This window comes from Adiantum capillus-veneris, chromosome 26 (genome assembly GCF_014529385.1).
Source record: "Adiantum capillus-veneris isolate H3 chromosome 26, ASM1452938v2, whole genome shotgun sequence".
Taxonomy (NCBI): domain Eukaryota; kingdom Viridiplantae; phylum Streptophyta; class Polypodiopsida; order Polypodiales; family Pteridaceae; genus Adiantum; species Adiantum capillus-veneris.
Window position 1 is genome coordinate 19,478,312 of NC_140956.1, and position 22,608 is coordinate 19,500,919.

A 22,608-nucleotide genomic window follows, 5' to 3' on the forward strand; every position below is an offset into this window, starting at 1 on the left:
CAAGGGAAAGGGGGAAACGAATGAAAGCTCAGCAAAGGATTCGGGAGAAGCAAGGGAATCAGATGATAGTGCATTCGAGGGTCCTGATGAAGAAAGGGTATTAGTGGATGGTTCATCAAAGAATTCCGACGATTGAGAATGAGGTGTCGGTGCATAGGGGAGGCAAGCGGGGCTACCAACAGGTCACACGGCACAACAAAAGAGCAAAAAGGTCAGCTAGGTCCACCGGATAATTTGGTCAAGGACACTTTTTGGCTCTCGATGTAAAGTGGATGGGGAAGGAGAACATCGCAAATTTTCTTCAATTTCAAGTTGTACCTTGAAGCTTTTGAATTATTAGCACTGTCTATACCAAAAGTTACCAATGAATCAACAGGCTGAATTGGGTGCAGTGTGGACTACACAAGAGGGGAGCCACTCCACTCCATTGTCACAAATTACCTAGATTGAATAAAGCCACTAATTCCTCCTTTAGAATTTAGGGATACTGACAGGTTGACAATATTTTGCGGAATGAATTTATAAAAATATGTACATCGAATTGGAAATTTCCTTGATTGAACTGATGACATGTGCTTTCATCTGTATATTATTAGAGACATGTAGAGAAAGATGAAATGTCTACAACATTTTCTCTAATGAACGATTTCAAGTTAGTGCCTTTAGACGTCTGCTAGAGATCAGCAAGATCTGGATGTGATGGCTAAGTGAATGAGAACTAAATGTGATTCTAGTGCATCAAGATTTTGATCTGGATGAGATGGCTCGATACTGTTCTGAGTGCATCCCATCGAGAGTTCCGTAAGGATGAGATGTCTACATAGGATATTAGTGCATCAAGAGTTTTGGACGGGATGAGATGGTTAGATTGAAAGATTGAAACGTTGTGTTCATTGTGAACTAAGTGTGTGATTTTGTGAACTCCTTGCTATGTGAATGTGATGTCTTGTGAGGATGGTCATGGCCATAGTTTGCTTGAAAGAAAGGATATGAATCTGACAGTAACAAGATTTAGTAGATCGAGACATCTATGAAAAGATCAGTGCAGTGTGGATGTCATTGCTAAATAGGTTACAATGATCATGATTTGTATCTGAAACCCTCGACAGAATTGTGATCGATTAGTTGCTCATGTCTTTGTAAAAGTGATGGATTGGTGGAGCTTGGTGCATGGGTACATAGAGTCAATGTCTACTGAAGAGAGTTTTTGTCCTTTGGCTGTTTTGCAAACACCATTACAATTCTTTCAAGAGGGAGGAAATGTCGGAAACCAATGGCGTGCATGCCAACTGAACAAAAATGGCTCGATGGACAAGAGGAACTGGAACTCGAAGAACCAAACCTAGAAAGTGTAGTCAAGGGGCAAAAATAGAAGGGGTTAGCGTTTGTTTTCAAAAGAAAACCTATCCCTACCCAAACTATGGAGCGTTGGCCAAGGGGCCTAAACCCAATTAATCTGAAGCTGGATCTCTGGCTGAAGTTCCTTAAATCATGCTCACATGCTGACATGGCAAGCTATATAGAATCCCCTGATTTGCGTTGACATGCTAATGTGGAAAGCTGTACTGTTTTTCAAAATACGCGTTGGCAACATTTTGGCAATCATACGTAGAGTTTTTTAAGCAAATGCTTTTGGGATCACATACTTTTGGATCTGATGCTTTTGCGACTCAGCTTTTGGGCATCCCTTGAAGGTTTATGTAATACACTTGGACACTCCAAGCCAAAGATCTAATGCAACACACGTGAAAGAAACTAAATCAATTAAGCAAAACTAAGAGAGGAAGAGAGACGACATGGCACGGCAGTGTTCTGTGTCTGGCCCCAAAGACTCACACCCCTTCCCAGTATTTCTTAATTTATTAATCTTCCACAAAGTATAAAGTCTGAGGGACCTCTCTCTCTCTGGCAAGCTCCAACCTAATCTGCCAAGAGAAGAGGCTGTGGCACTCTTTTGAAGACCCTTCGCAATACCCATAAGCAGTTACATAAAAATCATAGGTTCTCAAAGCATTTGGAGGCCCAAAAGCTAGCGCCCCATGGGTTTGTCTGTACGGCGTGCCGCTTCATCAGTGTCAATGCAATTCGCGAAACGTTTTATGGAGATCCGTATGGCCTGCCAAACCATCAACCTTTACGTCCCGGTCAGGTTCCATAAGTTGGGCAGGTTAGAGGAGGAGTTGGTTTCTTTCCGATGATTTTTGTTAAATTTTTGGGGCCCTCTCTTTGAAGTTGCAAATGGTCGGACATTGTATGGCCAGTGTGAAACAATAGTTTCACCTACAGATGGGAAGTTGGTCGGCACTGGAATTCCAGTAGTGCTCAGTTCACAGTCATCTAGGTCCCCTTGCCGCACTTAATAAGTTGGTAGATACTAGGAAATTGACTCCATAGAGGCACAGTGACAAGGTAGGGTCACCCATAGAATCACACGAGAACTGAGCTACATTGCTGCAAAGTCAACTGATGCACCAATTCAGAGATTTTTAAGCGGGAAGCCCAATGCGGGGAAATTGCATGCATGAGTGCAAAGTTGCACTTTTTGGCCAATTTACAACGTCTGTGTAAACAGAACTCGTGACTGACTTTTTGGAGCAGTTTTGGAGGCTGGTAACTCTAATTTTTAACCATTTCTCTACATTTTTTAGCTTCCCATGACTTTACCTAGAACCAAGGGGCTCATTTTCAGCATTGGATGCGTGTTTAAAAGGCTGTTTTGTTGCACTTCCGACGATATGCAAATTCTGGCAGCCATAGAACTCTTCCCCTTTTGCATTTATTTGTTCACAGATGCATTTGCCAAAAGCATGCAGCAACAGCGGGTGCCCATTTCAAGAGAGGGGGCTGATTTCAGCTCCGGAGTGCTACAATGTGTGTGTGCGTAGTAAGAGAAATCTTCCCTTCTCCCTTGCTCTATGTAGCGCGAGGATTCGCTCTCGCGCATCTGTCTCTCCCCTTTGCACATATGGTAATGTCCCTCTAGTTGGGCTTCTCAGTTGACCATGTACAGTTCTGGGGTTTTATGCGCGTTTGCCAAGGCAAGAGCCTTATGTACACGAACCGGATTAGCTAATTGCTAATCCTTTTCACGGACGTGTTTGCTCCGCCCAAAATGATGCGAAACAAAATATTACAACCTGCTGTGTTTTCCTGCAGGTTTAGGGTTTCGCACCTAAACGGTAAGATATCGCCAAGGGAGCCTCGGGAAGGCTTTGGGTGCTTGTACAAGACAGTTTAAAGAGATTTCCCACGAGGAATCTCGTCTAATTCAAGGGGCAAGTGACCCTACAGGTGTGCGAGCTCAAGGGCTACCAAGAAAAGTGATTGCCACACGAACCGGAGTGCAAAACAGAGAATTCCAGCTTGCTGTAATTTTTTCTAGGTTTTTGGTTTTGGCGAGTTTTGATGCCTACAAGTCCCAGGAGCTTCGGGGAAGCTAAGAAATCACCGAACAAGTGTTTTGGGGCAAATTGGAAGCCAAAAACAAAGATTCCAGCGTGCTGTAATTTCTCGCCAGGTTTTGCAAAGTGCTCTAAAGTGCGTGGACAATCAATGTTTACTTGGGATTTTGTCCGTGGAGATTTCTACTATGGTTATGATGCCGAAATCCGGTTTGAGTAGAGGAATTTCAGCCCGATAAAAGTGGGCCGGCTTGTAGACGGCTTGTAGACGTTTACAGGTTTTTCTCATGTTTAATAAGAATAAGGGACGCCAATCCTTAAAGGCCAACACGTTGTCGGCGTCTTCTCGGAGCCTTCTAGCTTCCGAGTCGTGTGTGCTTTGAAGGAGTTGATTCCCGTTACAGTTTCCCTCTGCAAGGTTTCTCTGTGTGTGTTAAAGCTTAAAGTAAAGTTTCGGGTGAAACCAAAGTCTACCGCCCTACGGGCCGGTTTCATGGTTCATCGCTGGCATAGAATCACTTTTTCCCCAAGAAGTGAGCCTGGGTTGGTTTGGTGAAGACACAGAGTATAGGAACGTGGGATTACGGATTCGAATGAAGGTACAGATACAATAGAGCTCGCTACTGCTCACGTCCACCCCCCCCTTGCACGTGCAACTCCCTCGGCATTGCTCCCGCCTCCCCCCTCCTCCTTCGCGCTACGCGCTCCTCAGCCCACTGCCCTACCCGCCGCTGTCCAGCCCTCCAACGAGCTGCCGCGTTGGTACAGCAAACCCCCTCGCCCCCACTTGCCGCCGCTACACCTACCCGCCCCCTAGCCTTAGCCCTCTTACTCCCCGCCGCCCCCTATTTCCCTCGCTTTTTCGCCTTCTACGTGCCTATAGGCTGTTTTTGCAGCTTGCTGGCATTTGCCTCGACGCCGACCCTCTCCTTTCAGCAGCGGACACAGAATGGCAGCCTCTGCTCCACCTCAGAGGGACTCTAGAGAAGCCCCCTCGCCCGGCACCGCGGAGCCGACCCTTCGACTTGCTCTTTCGCAAGAAGAGCAAGCAAGCTTGATGGCCGAAGTGGAGCGCTTGCAGGCCACTTCGGTTATCTGTAAAATCATTGGCACTCGGCCCAGTCGGGGCGATGTTCGGGATGTTCGGGATTTACTACAGGCCCGTCTTCTCTCCGATGTGGGCAAGATCACAGATGTCCAGATCCTCGGGAGAGGGTACTACCAGGTCGAGTTTGAGTCTACAGATATGGCGACAAAAGTGATTTCGATGAGCCCGCTCGACATCAGAGCAGCTTGAGCTTACTTCCGACGTTGGCATCACGGTTTAGACCCTACTACAGATGTGCTCGAGGAGGAGGCAGACTTGCCGATTTCGGTTTTGCTTTCCAGGCCTAGAAGAGAGTACCATCCCTCCTACCCAAGATTGGTTCCATGTTCGGGACAGTTTTGGAGTCTCCACGCACGGCATCTTCAGTTGTGGCCAAGGAAGCAGGTCTACCTACTGTGCGGGTTCTTGTTCGTGACACACTCCCTCCCCAAGGTGGTATTGTTGCCTAGGGTGAGTAGGGGATGCATTAGACAGAGTGTGGAGTATTCGGGTCTCCCGAACCAATGTTTCATTTGCAGACAGATTGGGCCATATGGCAAAGGCATGTCCTCGCAAGAGACCTCGACCCACAGCGCATGCGCAGCCGCCGAAGGCTGAGCATGCCAAGTAGCCAGGTACACAAGATACACAGGCTGGTACTTCGACAGAGACCAGTGACCAGCCAGCTGATGGTTGGCAGTAGGTGGCTGGCTACAGCCGTCAAGGGAGAGCTCACCCCACTGCTCCTCCAGGTGGCCGACCTATTGCAGCTCAGCAGCACTGGGTTCCGACTGGGAACCATTTCAACCCTCTCCTTGATGGGCCCTCAACCTCGTCTCCGGACCCCTCCGCCACTTCTCCTCAAACACAGGGTACTCGCCACGCTTCTGCCGCAAGGTACTCTCTTGGTAGTGCTTTCGCTACGGGCCGTGTGGCTCGTGAGGGACAGCCCCACTTAAGGTCGCCTTTTTTGGTGCTCACTTCTCCCTATACAGCGATCCCCAGAGGTCTGACCAGCTTCGACATTCGCAGACGTTGGGATTTCTTCGATTACAGCTTCACTCGGTTTCTGGGTGATTCCTCTTCCGACTTGGAGGAAGCCAGCTTTCGAGTCCACGTCCTCTTTCTTGCAGCTAGAGGCAGTGAGGCCCTGGACACAATGGTGGGTTTCTCCTGTCCGTTATGTGGTAGGATACCACGGAGTGGACCCAGCACACAGTCCTCGACTGGCTTCAGACACAGGCTATTGAGTTCTCACATCACACGGGGGACTTAGCAATGACAGATCTGGTGCAGACACTTTGGCCTCTTGCCAAGTTCAGCATGACACCTCCAGATGCAGCGGGTTGCAGGCACATTGTGGTGCACTTGTTTGCTGACACTCAGTGCCCTCCATGTTATGTTTTGTGCATAAGGATTCTTGGACTAAGGATGTAGCCCTTCGGGCTACACGCTCGGCTTGGGCCTCGGCGGGACAATCACTTCTTGCGCGCTTGTCTAGAGGTCATTCGGATGCGGATTATTCCCTATCCAAACCGGCCTCCCCCAGTTTCAGTGATAGAGGGGTTGGCTGCGTCAGGAGCTGCAGAGATGCCTTGTGGGTGGTGAGATTTACATTCTTCTGCTGCAGGAGCATCATCTTTGTGAGAGCCGCATTCGGCGTTGTGGTCAGATTTTGCATGGTCGCTAAGAGAATTTTTGGTCAGCTGCTTTTGCACCTGGAGGCATCCATGGTGGGGTATGTATGACTATTGCGGAGTCTCTACAGCAGGCCATTGTGGGCAGAGGGATTATTATTCCAGGCAAGGCTCAGTGGATCACTATGCAGGTTCAGGGTTGCCTTGTGGGCTTCCTGAACATATATGCGCCCAATGTGGCAAGTGCACGAGAAGTGTTTTGGTCACAGATTGTTGAGTCTCTGCCGCAAGCAGAGCAGTCGTGCATTGGGGGTGACTTCAACATGTTGGAGGACCTTGGTGGTAGCCACGCTACTGTACAAGGAGTTGAGCTGGTAGCTTGGGAGAGGTTTTGTATGACTCTGAGGGTTTCGGATGTGTGGCAGCACTCTAGCTTTGTGAGGCCCCCAGATAGCCTGGCCTTCTCTCGTTCGGACCACAAAGTGGGAGGAGTGAATCTATCGCGGATAGATCGCTTCTACACTAGTGACTCTTTCTGTGACTTGGGTGGGACAATTGGCATCCTGGCACAGACTTCCTTCTCGGACCATGCACCAGTCATCCTCACAGTGACAGATAGGCATAGGCGGGGGAGCACGATGCTTCGCATCCCTGACAAGGTCTTGCTGGACTCTGCACTCAAAGAGCGAGTAGAGGCTCTTTGGACAGAGAGCTTGGACATGCAGGATTCTCCCGCTGACAGAGTGGCCTCAGGACTAGCTCACCTTAGTCATTTCTTTCTCCAGGAATCCTTGACTCGCCTGACTGCAACGAGAGAGGAGGAGCAACGTCTCCGACGGGGAGTTGCTTCCTTGCAGAGGATACACGAGCAGCATCTAGACAGTCCTTGGTTGGAGGAGCAGTTACAGCAGGCTCGCCAGGAGCTTGCTAGCACAGAGGAGCGGCGCCATGAGGTTGCTTTTTCAGCGACAGGCATCTCACTGAACCCAGGTGGGTGACAGAGTGACTCGTGCTTTCTTCGAGGCAGTGGGACCTCGGTATACACATGCCAAGGTCAGTCAGTTGAGGAGGCCCAACGGGCCAGATGCTTCTGAGCAAGAGGACATGCGTGCAGTTGCTGTTGACTTTTACCGTGAGTTACTATCTGGAGAGCCTCAGTAAGAGAGTCAGGTTGCATTCAGGGAGCAAGTGTGGGCATAGATGCCTTGCCTAGTGACTGAGGAGATGCACCAGAGACTTGAGCTTCCACTTCTGCTTGACGAGTTGCACACGGCTCTTAGTGCACTCCCCCGTGGTAGCTGTCGAGGTGAGGATGGCTTGACTCCCAGTTTTTTCTTGGAGTACTGGGACTTGCCTTGGCCCTGATCTCTGTAGTGCTTTCCAGTACATCTTGCACACAAGAGAGATGCCTGACAGCATGAGTGAGGGTCTGATCTACCTCATCCCCAAGGAGGGTGGCTCCTTGGATGAGATTCGACAGTGGCACACCATCCTCATCCTCAACTCAGCCTACAAAATTCTTGCCAAGGCTCTGAGTTGAGGATCCAGCCACTTCTAGAGAGCCTTATACATGGGACCCGGACTGGCTTTGTCAAGGAGCATAGTATCCTTAACATCTTTACTTTTTGGGAGGCTTCTGCCCTAGCGAGGCTCCATGGTGAGGATCTGGTGATTCTTCTTCTCGATTTTGAGAAGGCCTATGACAGAGTTGACTGGGACTTTCTCGCGGGCACTCTACGCAGGATGGGCTTCTCAGATGCTTGGATCGGAGGGGTGTCAGCTTTGTACAGACGAGCACACAGTCAGGTACTTTTTTCAAGAGGTAGAGGCGATCGTTTCATGCTCACAGGTTCGGTCACACAGGGCTGCCCTCTTGCCCCCTTGTTTTACAACGTCTCTGGTGTCGTATCTCTCTTCTCTCTCTATCTCTCAGTCTCATACACTTGCACGCACAATGTCCATTCACTTTGTCTGTGATCATACCATTCTCTCATTACGAACGGAAGGCTTTCCCTTCCATAAGAACAAAAGGAACCTTGAGCACAGTTCGGAGCACTCATCTTGAGCAAAGCGCAAACATTCATTCCGCTGCACCTAACATTGGTATCAGAGCTTTGGCAGTGTTCTATATCGCTCAAGGAAAGAACCAAAGGAATCACAAGAATTTTAATTTATTTTTTTTGCTTGTGAGGTCGCACAAACCCAAGTTCGCTTGGGCGTGTCGATTCCTAATCGTGTTTTTGAAGAGTGACAGGAATCCCAAAGAAGGGCTTGTCCAGCCTCGGATGCCAGGTGAGGGTTTCAGGTGCATTCCCCCAGGGACTGCAGTTCTGTACATGGGCTATCAGGTTGGTCTGGACTTGTCTCCCGAGCAGCAGACTGCTCCCCTCCTCCTGTCTATCAGGAGGAAGTTGTTACACTAGAGCTCAGTACGACTTTCTTTGGCTGGCAGAGTAGTAGTGGCCAACTAGGTGTTGTTGGCGACTGTAGTACATCACTTCTTGCCGGATCTTCTCCAGTTCTTGTATCAGCCAGGTAGAGAGGCTGATCAAGAACTTCCTTTGGTCAGGACGTGACAGTTAGATAGCCCGAGCCAAAGTGGCTTGGCAGGTCATCACTCTTCCTTGTTCACAGGGAGGGCTTGGGATTATTGACCCAGCAGAGCAGAGCAGAGCAGAGCCCTTCTTGGGAAATTCATAGTCAGAGGACTTCTTCCAGGGCTCCTCGCCTGGAAGGAGTTCTTACTACAACGGCTTCGTGCTAGGGTGCCTCAAGCTAGAGGCCCCTAGCGACCTTCGACCAGATGGATCTTCACAGAGATGTGTAGTGTTGATTTGAGCAAGAGACTGGAGGACCGCTTCGTTGTGAGGTTGCTTCGATCTTGGGAGCACTTGCGGCGAGGCCTCGAGCAGCAACAGCCTACTTGCACGGAGGAGCGCCTACGACAGCCCCTTGTTTGGAACCCCATGGTTAGCACTCAAAGAGGTCACTTGGTTGGTAGTCGGCCTCATGTTTCCTGGGGTCCCATGGCAGCGGGTCCGCCGCGCTCTTTAGGTGACTGGTTAGAGTTTTCAGGCTTGTCAGAGGAGTTGCAAGGTTTCCAGCTACAGGGCATGAGAGGGTGCAAAGCATGTGCCAGGACATCTAAGAGGCAGTTCCAGCTGAGTGGCTCACACCTCTCGAGCCAATAGCACCCAGGTGGATGGGAGCCTTCACACGACTGGAGGTTCTCATCTCAGTCCGCGCCTGCTCAGAGACTGTTCCCTCCCTTTTCTTCGAGTTACAGGGTGAGGGACGCTTACAGCGAGTTGCAATAGAGGCCCCGCAGGTGGCAGAGTGTTGTTTTCAGAGGATCCAAGTGGTGGGCATCTAAGGGAGGACTTGTGTCATCGATCCTGACCCAGCAACTCTTGAGACTGGACACTGGAGACTGTGGGCTTGGGAGTGCTATCCACTAGCACGAGTACAGTGGGATCCTGGAGAGTGGCTTTGGAGGGACCCTTTCTCTTCTGCACACCACCCAGGTGTCCCTTTCTTTCAGTACACTGTTCGACTCGGACGTCACATACTAGCAGCATGGAAAGGCTCGCCCCGCTGTAGCACCTCATTGGCAGGAGGAGGGTCTCACAGCTGAGTTCTTGGTAGCCTTTTGGGAGAGGTTGTGGGACTCCAGGCAACCGAGGCGAGGCACCTTGTTTCAGTGGCTGGTCGCACACAGAGCTACAGCAGTTGGAAGCTGGCTAGTGCATAGTGGTCTCTCGGCCGCATATGCAGCTTGTGACCATCTTGTGGAGAGTCAGCATCACTGTCTTTGGGACTCTCCTTTGGCACAGCAGGTGTGGCTTCGTGTTCTTCGGCTGATGCCTGCTCTTTCCACAGCTTGACAGTACACTCGGGGAGCAAGTGCTTGGTCCACCCTCATGGACCCGGCACTTCAGTTTGAGCTAAGCTCCACCGACAGGATGATAGTGATGCACGGGGGCGACCTACACTCCAGCCTACCACAGAGTTTACTCCGCAGCAGTGGTGCGGTGAGAGAGAGGAGTGTTGGGAGCTCATCAGTGGCCTGACACTCTGGTTCATCTGGAGGGCCCGTTGCTTCCGCATCTTTGAGGCTCGCCCTGTGCCATTAGCAAAGACTGTTCGTGATCTTTGGCTAGAGCTAATCCACACTCTCAGAGGACAGCTCGAGAGACTACAGGGCAATTCCGACCACATGCAGGAGCGTAGAGAGGCTTCTCCTTCGACTCTAGCGTCCTGGGCCTTACTACACTATGGTCCAGGGTGTACTCAAATCGCACTACCGACCACCTGTGTGGCTTTTCCCTCCTCCCATCTCTTGATTTAGCCTCTTTGTACAGTTGATGTTTTTTCATTGGGAGAGTCTCCCCATCATGCTTGTCTTAGCCCTGTCTCGCAGAGGTGGTTGTAGCCCTATGGGCAGTTTCATTAACTAATAGAAGGATCTTTTTCTCGGAAAAAAAAAGGAACGTGGGATTATGCTATGGGCGACAAAGGGAAGGGCATTATGGAAGAGGGTTCCTCTTCACAAGATAGACAAGAAATTCCGCATGTTCCTACATAACCTTTTCACTGTTCGCCCTCCCAAAAGTGGTCAAATTAGGGCTGATTTTCTACTGCATTCTGAGCGTTTGCAAGTATGAACCAAGATGAGATACAGAGAGGTCTCACTTCGGTAGACTGGCCACTAGATCTGCTGCGGGAGTGATGTGGGTCTGCCAGGTGGCACGTTGCTCGCCGATCCTCTGAGGCAACTGCTTGGATTCTTTGACGCATTGGTAAATCATTCAAAATTTGAGCTTACTTGGTCGTGGGTAGTACGCTACACTCTTGTGGAATTATGCTTGTTTCAAGAGGCAAAAGCCACTTGCACACGTAACACTTAAGGGACAAGTTGCAAGATGCTATTTGGTGAAGTTGAAGAACTATCCACCTATGGATGCAAAGTGGATGGAAGAGCATGAACTGTCAAAGTCACCAAATGTATTGCAACTTTACCTTGAGGCCTTTGGGTTACAGCCTACGTATGCCCCAACCGAACATCTGCAAAGGAGGGGTCATGATAGAACTAGCACATGAAATGTACTCGTGGATTGAGTGCAATAGCAGTGTACATTGTTTGACAAACGTATCAAGGTCTTATTAAGTCATTTGTACACATGTATTGATAGTTTTCTTGCAGATACATGTGATGATAAAAGGATTCTTACCACACTAAATCATCTATGGTATGTATATATGGCACGCAATCGAGGACCTTTGCAATTTTAAGAGGGCAGTATGTCACGAGGACGTGGCAATCGCTAGCTTGAGTTGTTGGTTTCTTTTCGATGATTTTTGTTTAATTTTTCTGACCCTCTTTTTTAAGTTGCAAATGGCCGGACATTGTATGGCCAATGTGAAACAATAGCTTCACCCCCGCAGATGGGAAGTTGGTCGGCACTGGAATTCCAGTACTGCTCACTTCAAAGTCATCTAGGTCCCCTTGCCGCACTTAATAAGTTGGTGGATACTATGAAAGTAACTCCATAGAGGCACAGTGACAAGGTGGGGTCACCCAGAGAAAATCACACGAGAATAGGGCCACATTGCATTTTTGGACGTGGTCCCAGTGGTGAAAGATGGTCAAATGGCTAGTGAGAGTCCAATACAAGCATCTCCTAAAATTTAGGGAACTGCTATTTTGGGCCACAAAATCTGTTCGCGTCATTAACTTTTGAATGACAAGGGGAACATTTTATTACTCTGCTGCAAAGTCAACCGATGCATCAATTGAGAGATTTTTAAGCGGCAAGCCCAATGCGGAGAAATTGTATGCATGAGTGCCAAGTGGCACTTTTTGGCCAATTTACCAAGTCTGGGTGAACAGAACTCGTAACTGACTTTTGGAGCAGTTTTGGAGGCTGACAACTCTAATAGTCCAAATCCCATCATTTCCTGTTTGCGTCCTTCGAAGATCAAAGATAAAGTCCATTGCTATGCTTGCTATCTGGGATCGGCAATGGCTGCAACAATCCCGGTTGCTTTTGTCTGTCAAATTTGACTTTTTGGCATACTAAGCATGATCTTAGAAATGTGTCAACATCTTGACGCAAAGCTGGCCAACAAAAGAATGCCTCAACCCCTTTTACTGTCGCATCAATTCCACGATGCCCAGCATAAGGTGGAGCATGACTTTCCATCAAAATCTTTGGCCGTAACTGTTTAGTAACGCATAACTTTCCATGCATCATGAGAAAGTCATTCTTAAGCATATAGTGCTCATGATGTTGCCCATCAACAAGCTGGTCATAGATCCTTGCAAAATCTGAATCTTCAGCATATTGTGTCTTCATTTCGTCTAGTTCACAATGGTACGGAATTGACACTGCTGAAATTTGGGGCTTTCGTGACAACGCATCAGCCACCACGTTCTTTTTCCCTTGCACATGCACAATCTGAAAATGGAACATTGACAAGATGTTTGCCCATCGCATGTGCTTCTCAGACAACTTCGTCTGTGTGAGAAAATATCGCAAGGTTTGATGATCCGTTTGGACAACAAAATCAGCCCCTAGCAGATAGTGTTTCCAACTAGTGAGAGCATGAATTACTGCCCGCAATTCTTTTTCATAGACTTGCAAGTTCCTTCCAGTCTTCAAAAGAATTCTGCTCTCATATGCGACTACTCAACCATTCTACATTAGAACTGCACCAAGACTATGCCCACACGCATCACACTGAACCATAAAAGGTTTCGAAAGATCTGGCAAAATGATTACCAGATCTGAAGTCAGCTTCTCTTTCAAGTGTTTGAACGCTAAAATTTCCTTGGCTGTCCACTTGAAAGTAACTCCTTTTCCTTGTAGTGCATGGAGTGGAGAAGCAATCTCAGCAAAATTTCGGATGAACCTCCTGTAGTAGGAACATAAGCCTAGAAAGCTTCGAATGTCATGTACGGACTTTAAGTCTGGCCATGATCTAATTGCTTCCACTTTAGCGGGATCCATGCGTACCCCATCCTTTGAAACAATGTGCCCAAGGAAGTGAATCTCTTGCAAAAAGAATTCACTCTTCTTCGCATTAATGAGTAGCCTGTTCTTACGTAACTCATTGAAAACTGCAGTCAAGTGATCCCTATGCTCCTCTTCGGACTTCGAATAGACAATCATGTCATCAAAGAAGGTACCCACGAAGTTTCTATGTGGTCTAAAAATTATGTCCATCATTCTATTAAACGTGGCAGGAGCATTTGTGAGACCAAATGGCATAACAAGAAACTCATAGAGACCAAATGTTGTCCTGAACGCAGTCTTATGGACATCTTCTGGCCTAATGCGTATCTGATGGTACCCACTCTTTTGGTCTATTCTTGTAAACAATGACACTCCCTCAAGCCGATCAAGAATGTCATCTATCCTCGGTATGGGGAACCTGTTCTTGATGGTATTCTTATTCAAGGCGCCATAGTGAATGCACATGCGAAATGAACCATCCTTCTTCTGCACTAAGAGTACAGGCGAACAAAAAGGGGATGAACTGCGCTGAATCAGCCCCTTCTCTAAAAGCTCGTTGACCTGACTCATAATCTCTTTCTGCTGGGCTGCACTAACCCTGTATGGTGGTCTATTCGGTGGACTAGAACCTGGCACAAGATCTATAGTATGATCCTCAGGTCTCTCAGGAGGTAACTCCCCTAGCAAAGAGTCCGAAAAACAATCACTGAAACCACTCAAAAAAGTTGACCTGTCTATATCTAAGGTAGACAAATTAGATACAACTTGAGGTACTTCTTTTGCAAAGATCAAGTACGCAGAAAGATGATTCTTTATTACAGATGAAATAGCAGAAGCAGAAACAACTGGAACAGACTCGCCTTTAAGCTTTACATCAAGGACATGAGTCTTTCCTCTATGTACAAGGGTAATCTTTTTGTTGTAAGTATCCACCATAGCATGCAACCTGTAACACCATGGGATACCCAGTAACACATCACAGCCCTCAAGTGGCATAATATGAAATTCTTCCGCATCCACATAGCTCTGAATGTGCAGACGAAGCTTTCCCAAAATGGGAGTAACACGCTTTGAATGTCCTGGGCATGCCAAACCTGCTTCGCCTGTCATACCCATCTCCTCTGCACGAATGCCCAACTTTGATGCCAATTCTGGTGATAAGAAATTTGCACGGGCTCCTGGATCAAAGAAAACCAGCACTGTCTGGTCTCTAACTTTGCCCCAAGCTCTGCACAGCTCCGTGGCATCTGTGTTTGGCTGGTCTCCAACCAAATTTGGAACAAGTCCTGCACTTGGCTTTGGCTTCTTCCCTTTATGGTCTGACTTGTCATCCTTATCCTGTGACTTCTTCTGTGGGCATTCATTTGCAAAATGTCCTTCCTGTTCACAAATGTAGCATTTCTTGGCCTCCCTAAGAGCTTTCCTTTCCTCAAAAGTTTTGTCAGAAAAATGCCTTTTTTGTCCTTGTCGTCGTCCCGAAGAAGACTTAGACTGCTTCTTGGACGTATCACCTTCTTCAATGGAGGGCTTCTTTGTGGGAGGCTCAGAAGGCTTTGCTGCAACATTGCCCTTGGCTGAAAACTGTTTGCCCTGGGACCCTTTCTTGTGGCTATTAAATCCATCAGAATCTCCCTTCGACAGATTCTTGGCCACTCTTTCATTCTCTATCAACTGAAACATATTCATGACAGTAGTCTTTGTGCAGTAGTCCCTGATTTTCTTGGGCAATCCGCAACAGTACTTCTCAATCTGTTTTGACAATGGCACAAACCTGTAAGAGGTGACTGGCAACAGTGCGGCCCAAAACTGTTTATTGTACTCTTCCAGATTCGCACACTGTTTGGCATTCAACTCGTGCCATTTTGTCATCACATCCACTTCAAAAGTGTTTGTCAACCATGCAGGCGCAAAAAGCTGTTTGAATTGGACCCACGTTGTTGGGGCTTGACCCTGGTTCAACAATGCGGTCCACCATTGAAGCGCATTCCCTTTCAAGAAAGTGGCAGCCTTGCGTATCTTTGAAGATTCCGTGAAGTTTCCTCCCGCATAAGCTGCATCGAACTGCTGTATGAAGGTCAAAGCCTTCAATTGATCCTCAGTTCCTCTGAAAGTTTCAAACTTCACTCCCTGCCCACCTTCCTTATAATCCTTAAGCTGACTCAAAGGAGCCACATTATCATAAACAAGTGCCTGTAACAGTGGTGCTCCATGATTGTTCATTCCAGCACTCGCATCAACTGTTTTACCTGTCATATCTGCATTTTGTACGTATGGCTGCGAAAAACCAGCCATACCAAATTGTGTTCCAGGCACTCGAAACTAGTCGTAGACACCCTGAAAACCTGGTTGGGCACCCATGTTCGCGTACATAAGCTTACCCATGCCTGTTTGCATTGTCCCGAACACATTCCCTGGCATATAAGCTGTGGAAGGTCCGGCCATAGCTTGAAACACTGAACCACCTCCAAAATAACCAGGATAAGTATTAGGTAATGGAAGGGTCTGACGCATAGCGTGTTCATTACTCCCTTTACCATTCACAAACGGTTCCTATCCAGCTAAAGCAAGCTGCTTTGGATCATTGGACACCGCTAGTTGCTCAACCACATGGGCTTTCCCTCGGGCATCATGAGTCCTCTGCGCATTGGAAATCTCCTTTTCCTGCAACGGCTCAGTCGTGCCCTGTGTAGGAGGCTGAAAACCCTCTGTCGGAGCTTGTAAGAACTCCTGCATCCTTGGGTTGTTAGCCAACTGCTGAAACATGTCCATGCAACAACGCAGTTGAGTTCTAAACAACCTGTCCTCTTCTTGAAGAGTTGAAGGAATTTCCTCTGTTCCATGTGAGGAAGATCCCTCTTCAGGTACTTGGTCTCTCTTCTCTGCCAGATCGATAAGCTTTGTGTTGCTTTCACCCACAACAATCCATGCTGCACTTTTTGAAGAAAAAGTGACTATCCCGTCGATGGAACCATAGAACCGGCCTGTACAACATAGAGGGCAGTACTATTTCAATTACCTGTTAACTTTAAACAGAGCACTGAGAAGGGAAGAGAACACAGTTGCGTCCAGCGACTAGAATGTCACTGCGCACACGAGCCCGACATCCTGTAGGCCCCAAAGACTGGCGCCCCTTTCGGTATTTCTTTATTCAAATTAAGGTAGACGATCCGACCACTTCGCACAAGCTTTCACAAAGCTGTCCAAACCTGGCGAGGGCTGAAAACGCAGGTTTTCGACCTGATTTTGGCAACATAACGGCGCAAAAACCCCTGTACGTCAAAAGCACCTGTCTAGGACGGATTCCCTCGCTATCTGGAAGCTTTCTGGTGAGCTGTCACAGAAATTCAGCCGGCTGTAATTCCCTGTTTTTCACTGCCGGGTGCCCAAAAGCCTGTACACACATCCCAAGGCTCTCACGAGGCTCCCCCGGTGTTCCCTTGCAGTTTAGGTGCGAAACCCTAAACCTGCAGAAAAACACAGCAGGCTGTAATTCGCTGTTTCGGATCGTTTTTAGCGGAGCGAACACACCTACGCGTGTCCCAAGGGCTCCCGCACACGATGGGACAGTTCCCCTATTTATTGGACGAGTTTTCACGCGAGAATACTCTCCGAACTCGCAATCTTTCGCGATGGAACTGTGCATACCTGTGGGGGATTAGCAATTAGCTAATCCGGTTCCTGTTCAGAAAGCTCTTGCCTTGGCAAACGCGCATAAACCCCCAGAACTGTACATGTTCATCTGAGTAGCCCAACTAGTGGGGCATTACCATATGTGCCAAAGGGGAGAGAGAGATGCACGAGAGCAAATCATCGCGCTACATGAGACAGAGGAGAAGGGAAGCTTTCCATTAAAGTTGTAGACTTGCACCCACTACTCACACACACACTGTAGGTCACTTATGAGTCAAATCAGCCTCCTCTCTCAAATTGGGCGCCCCCTCTTGCTGATGGAAGTGGAAAATCCACCTGGAACCGCCATGTGTCCAATTTACCCCTTTTGAGTTAATTCTCTAGTTCCCACTGACTTATAAAGTTATAAGTGACTTTCCGAGTGGCCCAGACTTCATTTGGCGCACACAAGCTTCCATACTCATCAGAATTCAGTGCTAACTGGCCCGACCAGTCCCAGACTGACCGACCCAGACTCCCGATGTGAGAAACCTATCCGGCCGCAACCGTTTCACACTGGCCATGCAATGTCCACTTGCACCTTTTCAAGGGTCCCGGGGAAACAAGTAAAAATAAAAATAAATAGAAATATCTAGTACTTATTTACGAAAGGCAACACGAAAAATACCTCGTGGTGACAACGATATGTCGCGAGGACGCTGCAATCGCTAACTTCAGTTGTTGGTTTCTTTCCGATGATTTTTGCTTAATTTTAGGGACCCTATTTTTGAAGTTGCAAATGGTCGCACATTGTATGGCCAGTGTGAAACAATAGCTTCACCCGCAGATAGGAAGTTGGTTGGCATTGGAATTCCACTAGTGCTCAGTTCAAAGTCATCTAGATCCCCTCGCCGCACTTAATAAGTCGGTGGATACTAGGAAATTAACTCCATACAGGCACAGTGACAAGGTGGGGTCACCCAGAGAAAATCCCCCGAGAAAAGGGCTACATTGCATTTTTGGACGTGGTCCCAGTGGTGAAAGATGGTCAGATGACCAGTGAGAGTCCAATGGAAGCATCTCCTAAAATTTAGGGAATTGCTATTATGGGCCACGAAATTTGTTCGCGTCATTAGCTTTAGAATGACAAGGGGAACATTTTATTACTCTGCTGCAAAGTCAATTGATGCACCAATTGAGAGATTTTTAAGCGGGAAGCCCAATGCGGAGAAATTGCATGCATGAGTGCCAAGTGGCATGTTTTGGCCAATTTACCAAGTCTGGGTGAACAGAACTCGTAACTAACTTTTTGGAGCAATTTTGGAGGCTGATAACTCTGATTTTCAGCCATTTCTCTGCATTTTTTAGCTTCCCATTGACTTTACCTAGAACCAAGGAGCTTATTTCAACATTGGATGCGAGTTTCCAAGGATGTTTTGCTGCGTGTTCAGCGATACGTAGGTTTTTGCAACCATGGAACTCTTCCCCTTTTGCATTTATTTGTTCACAGATGATTTTGCCAGAAGCATGCAGCAACAGGGGACGCCCATTTCAAGAAAGGAGGCTGATTTCAGCTCCGGAGTGCTACAGTGTGTGTGAGTAGTGGGAGAAAGCTTCCCTTCTCCCTTGCTCTATGTTGCGCGACGATTGCTCTCGCGCATCTGTCTCTCCCCTTTGCACATATGGTAATGCCCCTCTAGTTGGGCCTCTTAGTTGACCATGTACACTTCTAGGGTTTTATGCGTGTTTGCCAAAGCAAGAGCCCAATGTACAGGAACAAGATTAGCTAATTGCTAATCCTCTTCAGGACGTGTTTGCTCCGCCATAATGATGCAAAACAAAATATTACAACCTGCCTGCTGTGTTTTCCTGCAGGTTTAGGGTTTCGCACCTAAACGTTCAGATATCGCCAGGGGAGCCTCGGGAAGGCTTTGGGTGCTTCTATAAGACAGTCTAGAGAGATTTCCCACGAGGAATCTCGTCTAATTCAAGGGGCAAGTGACCCTACACGTGCAAAACTTGAGGGCTACCAGAAAAGTGATCGGCATGCGAACCGAAGCGCAAAACAGAGAATTGCAGCTTGCTGTAATTTTTTGCAAGTTTTTGGTTTTGGCCAGTTTTGACGTCTACGGGTCCCAGGAGCTTTGCGGAAGCTAGGGAATCACCGAAAAGGTGTTTTGACGCAAATTGGAAGCCAAAACAAAGATTTCAGCGTGTTGTAATTTCTTGCCAGGTTTTGCAAAGTGCTCTAAAGTGCGTGGAAAGTCAATGTTTACTTGGGATTTTGTCCGTGGAGACTTCTACTGTGGTTATGCTGCCCAAATCGGGTTAGAGTAGAGGAATTTCAACCCGATAAAAGTGGGACAGCTTATAGAAGTTTACAGGTTTTTCTCAAGTTTAATAAGAATAAAGAAATACCGAAAGGGGCACCAGTCTTTGGGGCCAACACGTTGTCGGCGTCGACTCGGAGGCTTCTAGCGTCCGATCCGTGTGTGCTTTCAAGTGTTAATTCCCATTAGAGGTTCCTTCAAGGTTTCTCTGTGTGTGTTAAAACTTAAAGTAATGTTTCAGGTGAAAGCCAAAGTCTACGGCCCTACGGGCCGGTTTCAAGCTCCATCCTTTATGGTCATGCCACGTCATCACTTTGTGACATACGCCCCTCTTGAAAGAATTGTAGTCCCGCTCGATCACGCCTACAAATCCTATGTCCTACAAATCAAACATAGGACAGAAAGTAGCTTGGCAGATATTGACTCTAAATACTGACATACTAGAGCACACATGTCTAGCACTTGCACGAAGATGACAGTCAATGAACATTCACATCACTATCCCCGTCAAGATCTCACATGAGAATCGTGATCATTGTAACTTATTTAGCAATCAGATCTACATGTAACACATTCATTTCAGGAATTCCCACTTCAAAGTACTTCTTTACATAAAGTCATCCAGCACAATATTGTTGACCGGTCAATATCCCTGAATTCTCAAAAGAAATCAATGACGAGGATAAGGCATCGAGTCGTGCTCTGGCCAAGGCAAAAGGACCCTGGCCCAGGAAGTCGTGCATTCTACCAACATCTTTGGTGCGGGATTGCCAATTCCCTATCTGGGTGTCCTGACTGGCACAAACCCTGCCCGGCACTGCTTAAGTGTGCGGCGTTGGTCTGTCCGCCGATTTAGGCCCCTTTTCTTCTACAACACTAACAGCACCCTATGCTTACATGGTTCTTGAAGCGAAAGGTAGGCAGGTATTACGAGTCCTCTGTCCCACACATCTATCTAGAAGTGTGGTATACCAGTTTCACTAAATCCATCGAGGTAATTTGTAACAAAGGAGCAAAGTAACACCTTTGTTGTGCAATCCGCACCGCACCAGATTCAACCTGTTGATTCATCAGTAGCTGTTGGAAATTTTGGTGCTGAACCAAGAGATTCAAGGTAAAGCTCTAATATCTGAGGAGTTCTGCTAGGTCCTCCTCCTCCATCCACTTGGCATCCAGAGCAGGATAATTTCTAAACTTGACCAAATATCGATGTGTCAATTTACCTTTCCTTTCCTTGTGAGCCACGGTCTCTTCCACTTCGCGCTGCTCATCCATGTCAAGTCGCACTTCACCTTTAAAAGGTCTCAATAGACCCACATGAAATGCATTGTAGTATCTGGCAACTTCGGTCTGAAATTAACGTCATTTATCCCTTCTTCAATCTAGAAAGGTCCATAATATCACATACGTAGCTTTGGAAAAAGCCTCTCCTTACCCTTCCCTTTCCGTAGGCGTGCCTTCTCAAACCACAATAGCACCCAATCACCTTCCTTCGGCTGCAAGTTACATTAATGCTTGTCGGTTGCCTTCGTATGATGGGCTTCAGACTTCTTAAAGCATCCCGTACCTTGGCAAAAGCAGTGTCTAGATCTTGTGTATATTGATATGCTTCAAAAAATTATCTTTGGTGCTCAGAATGGGTGGAACCTTCCTTGACACCCTTGATAATCTCAAATGGCGTGTTCCCCATAGACAAATGAACCGTGTTATTGTAGGCAAACTCCACCAAGGGCAAATACTTCTCCCATTGAGTCTTTTGATCAGAGATGTACGACTTTAACAAGTACAAGACCACTGGATTGGCTATATCCCACTGCTCGTCTATCTGTGGATGAAACGAGGACAAGAATTTAAGCCTTGTGCTTATATTCTTCTAAATTGCTCTCCAAACCAAGCTCGTGAAACAGGGATCTCTCTCTAAAATTATAGATTCAAGCATACCATGTAATCAAAGAATCTGAGAGAAATAGTTTAACCAAATGGTCGGCTATAATTGTCTTCTTTACCCGAATAAGTAGGCATGTTTGCTGAATCGGTCAATGACTGTCCAAATGCCATCATGATCACTCTGAGTTAAGAAGATAGAAAATAAATGAAGTCCATATCTATACTCTCCCAAGGCCAGCTAGGAATAGGTAGAGGTTGTAGTAGATCAAGTGCCTTATGCCAATCAGACTTGACCTTTTGGCACACAAAGCAACTGCCAACAAACTCGTCCACGTCCTTTTTCAGCCTCGGCCAATAGATATACTTATGTACACCTTTCAAAGTGGTGTCAACGCCGCAATGTAGAGGCAACCTCCACTCATCATCCCATTAGGCTAAGACATGCGCGAGATCACCTCAAGGAAGTGAAGCCGGAGTATGGGACACTCGGTCCTACAAGAGAGTGGCTATGTCCTTGTATGTTGGCAAAGCTACGGAGTGACGTTGGATGGTGGCTATGGTCTGGTGGTACGCTTGTCTATAGAGGGCCCTGCTAGCTGAGAGATACTCCTCACATTCAGCCTACAGCAAGGAACACAATTAAACTGCACTGGTTGGACAAGTCCATAAAGCAGATAATTGTCAATCTCAGTGGCATGGGACGTTAAGTTCCTCTTAGTATGAGTACTAGTTTGTGCAAAGGGCACTTCCATAGCTATGGTGGAGGATTCAAAGGTAGTTTGCAGTGCCAAATGAAGGAGCTCCATTGATAGTATATCATTGATCCCTTTACTTTTTGAAAGACCCCTTCATTTATTACTCTTCACATATTTCTTATTTATTCTGTTTTCGTAGAGATGTATCTACTGTAACATATTGAGCTTGTGTGTCTTTTGTATTATAAAAGTTAAAAAGATATAATTTTCTTCCCTTTAATTTTCCCCTCCCTCCCTCATGTTTCTGAATTGCCAGCCACGATGACAAAGTTGGCCTTCCGAGCTTGTGCTTTTCTGCTTGACGGCATTTTCAACCCAAGAAAGGAAAGACAATTACTGAAAACAGGTGTTTTTTATAATCAAATGAAACTGCTGGAAGAAACCTCACCTCTAGGTAATCCTTCAGACCCTTCAACTCAGGCTTTCCATTTACAATCCTGCACATCACACAGCTCGAGGTACAGATGCAATACAAAGTACATAAAGGATTGTAATTTCATCCCCCCTTCAAGTCATAATAAAGCAGCTCAGCAAACAACAAAACTTAATCATTGTAGCAGTAACAAAACCAAAGCCATCACTACAATGCAACAAGGCAGTCAAACACAGCCCAACAATGGTGAACCTGTCATGTAACGTTTGCACAAACAATCTTGATATCAACAAATCTTCCCCAAAAAAATATATATATAGAAGACTACATAGGCGCCACCTTGGTCTTGGTTAAAGTTTTCCTGCACGATAAATAGCAAAGCACTGATTCGTTCAGGCAAAGGGTACACGATGCTTCATAAGCTTGATAATTTTGATGCCTTGATGCTCCAAGGACATGACATTAGATTTCTTACTTCCAAAAAACTCGCTTTTTTTTTTTTAAGTATCCATT

At 47.0% G+C, this 22,608-nt stretch overlaps 1 protein-coding gene across 2 annotated transcripts in view; it reads right to left on the reverse strand.

The window, feature by feature from the left end:
• GYRA (DNA GYRASE A) overlaps window positions 1-22,608 on the reverse strand; it is a 213,230-nt gene that overhangs the window by 78,579 nt on the left and 112,043 nt on the right. For both annotated transcript variants that reach the window (XM_086501947.1, XM_086501948.1), the window contains exon 12: window positions 22,111-22,159. In XM_086501947.1, the coding sequence (XP_086358073.1) occupies window positions 22,111-22,159 (49 nt within the window). The remainder of the gene's footprint in view (window positions 1-22,110; window positions 22,160-22,608) is intronic.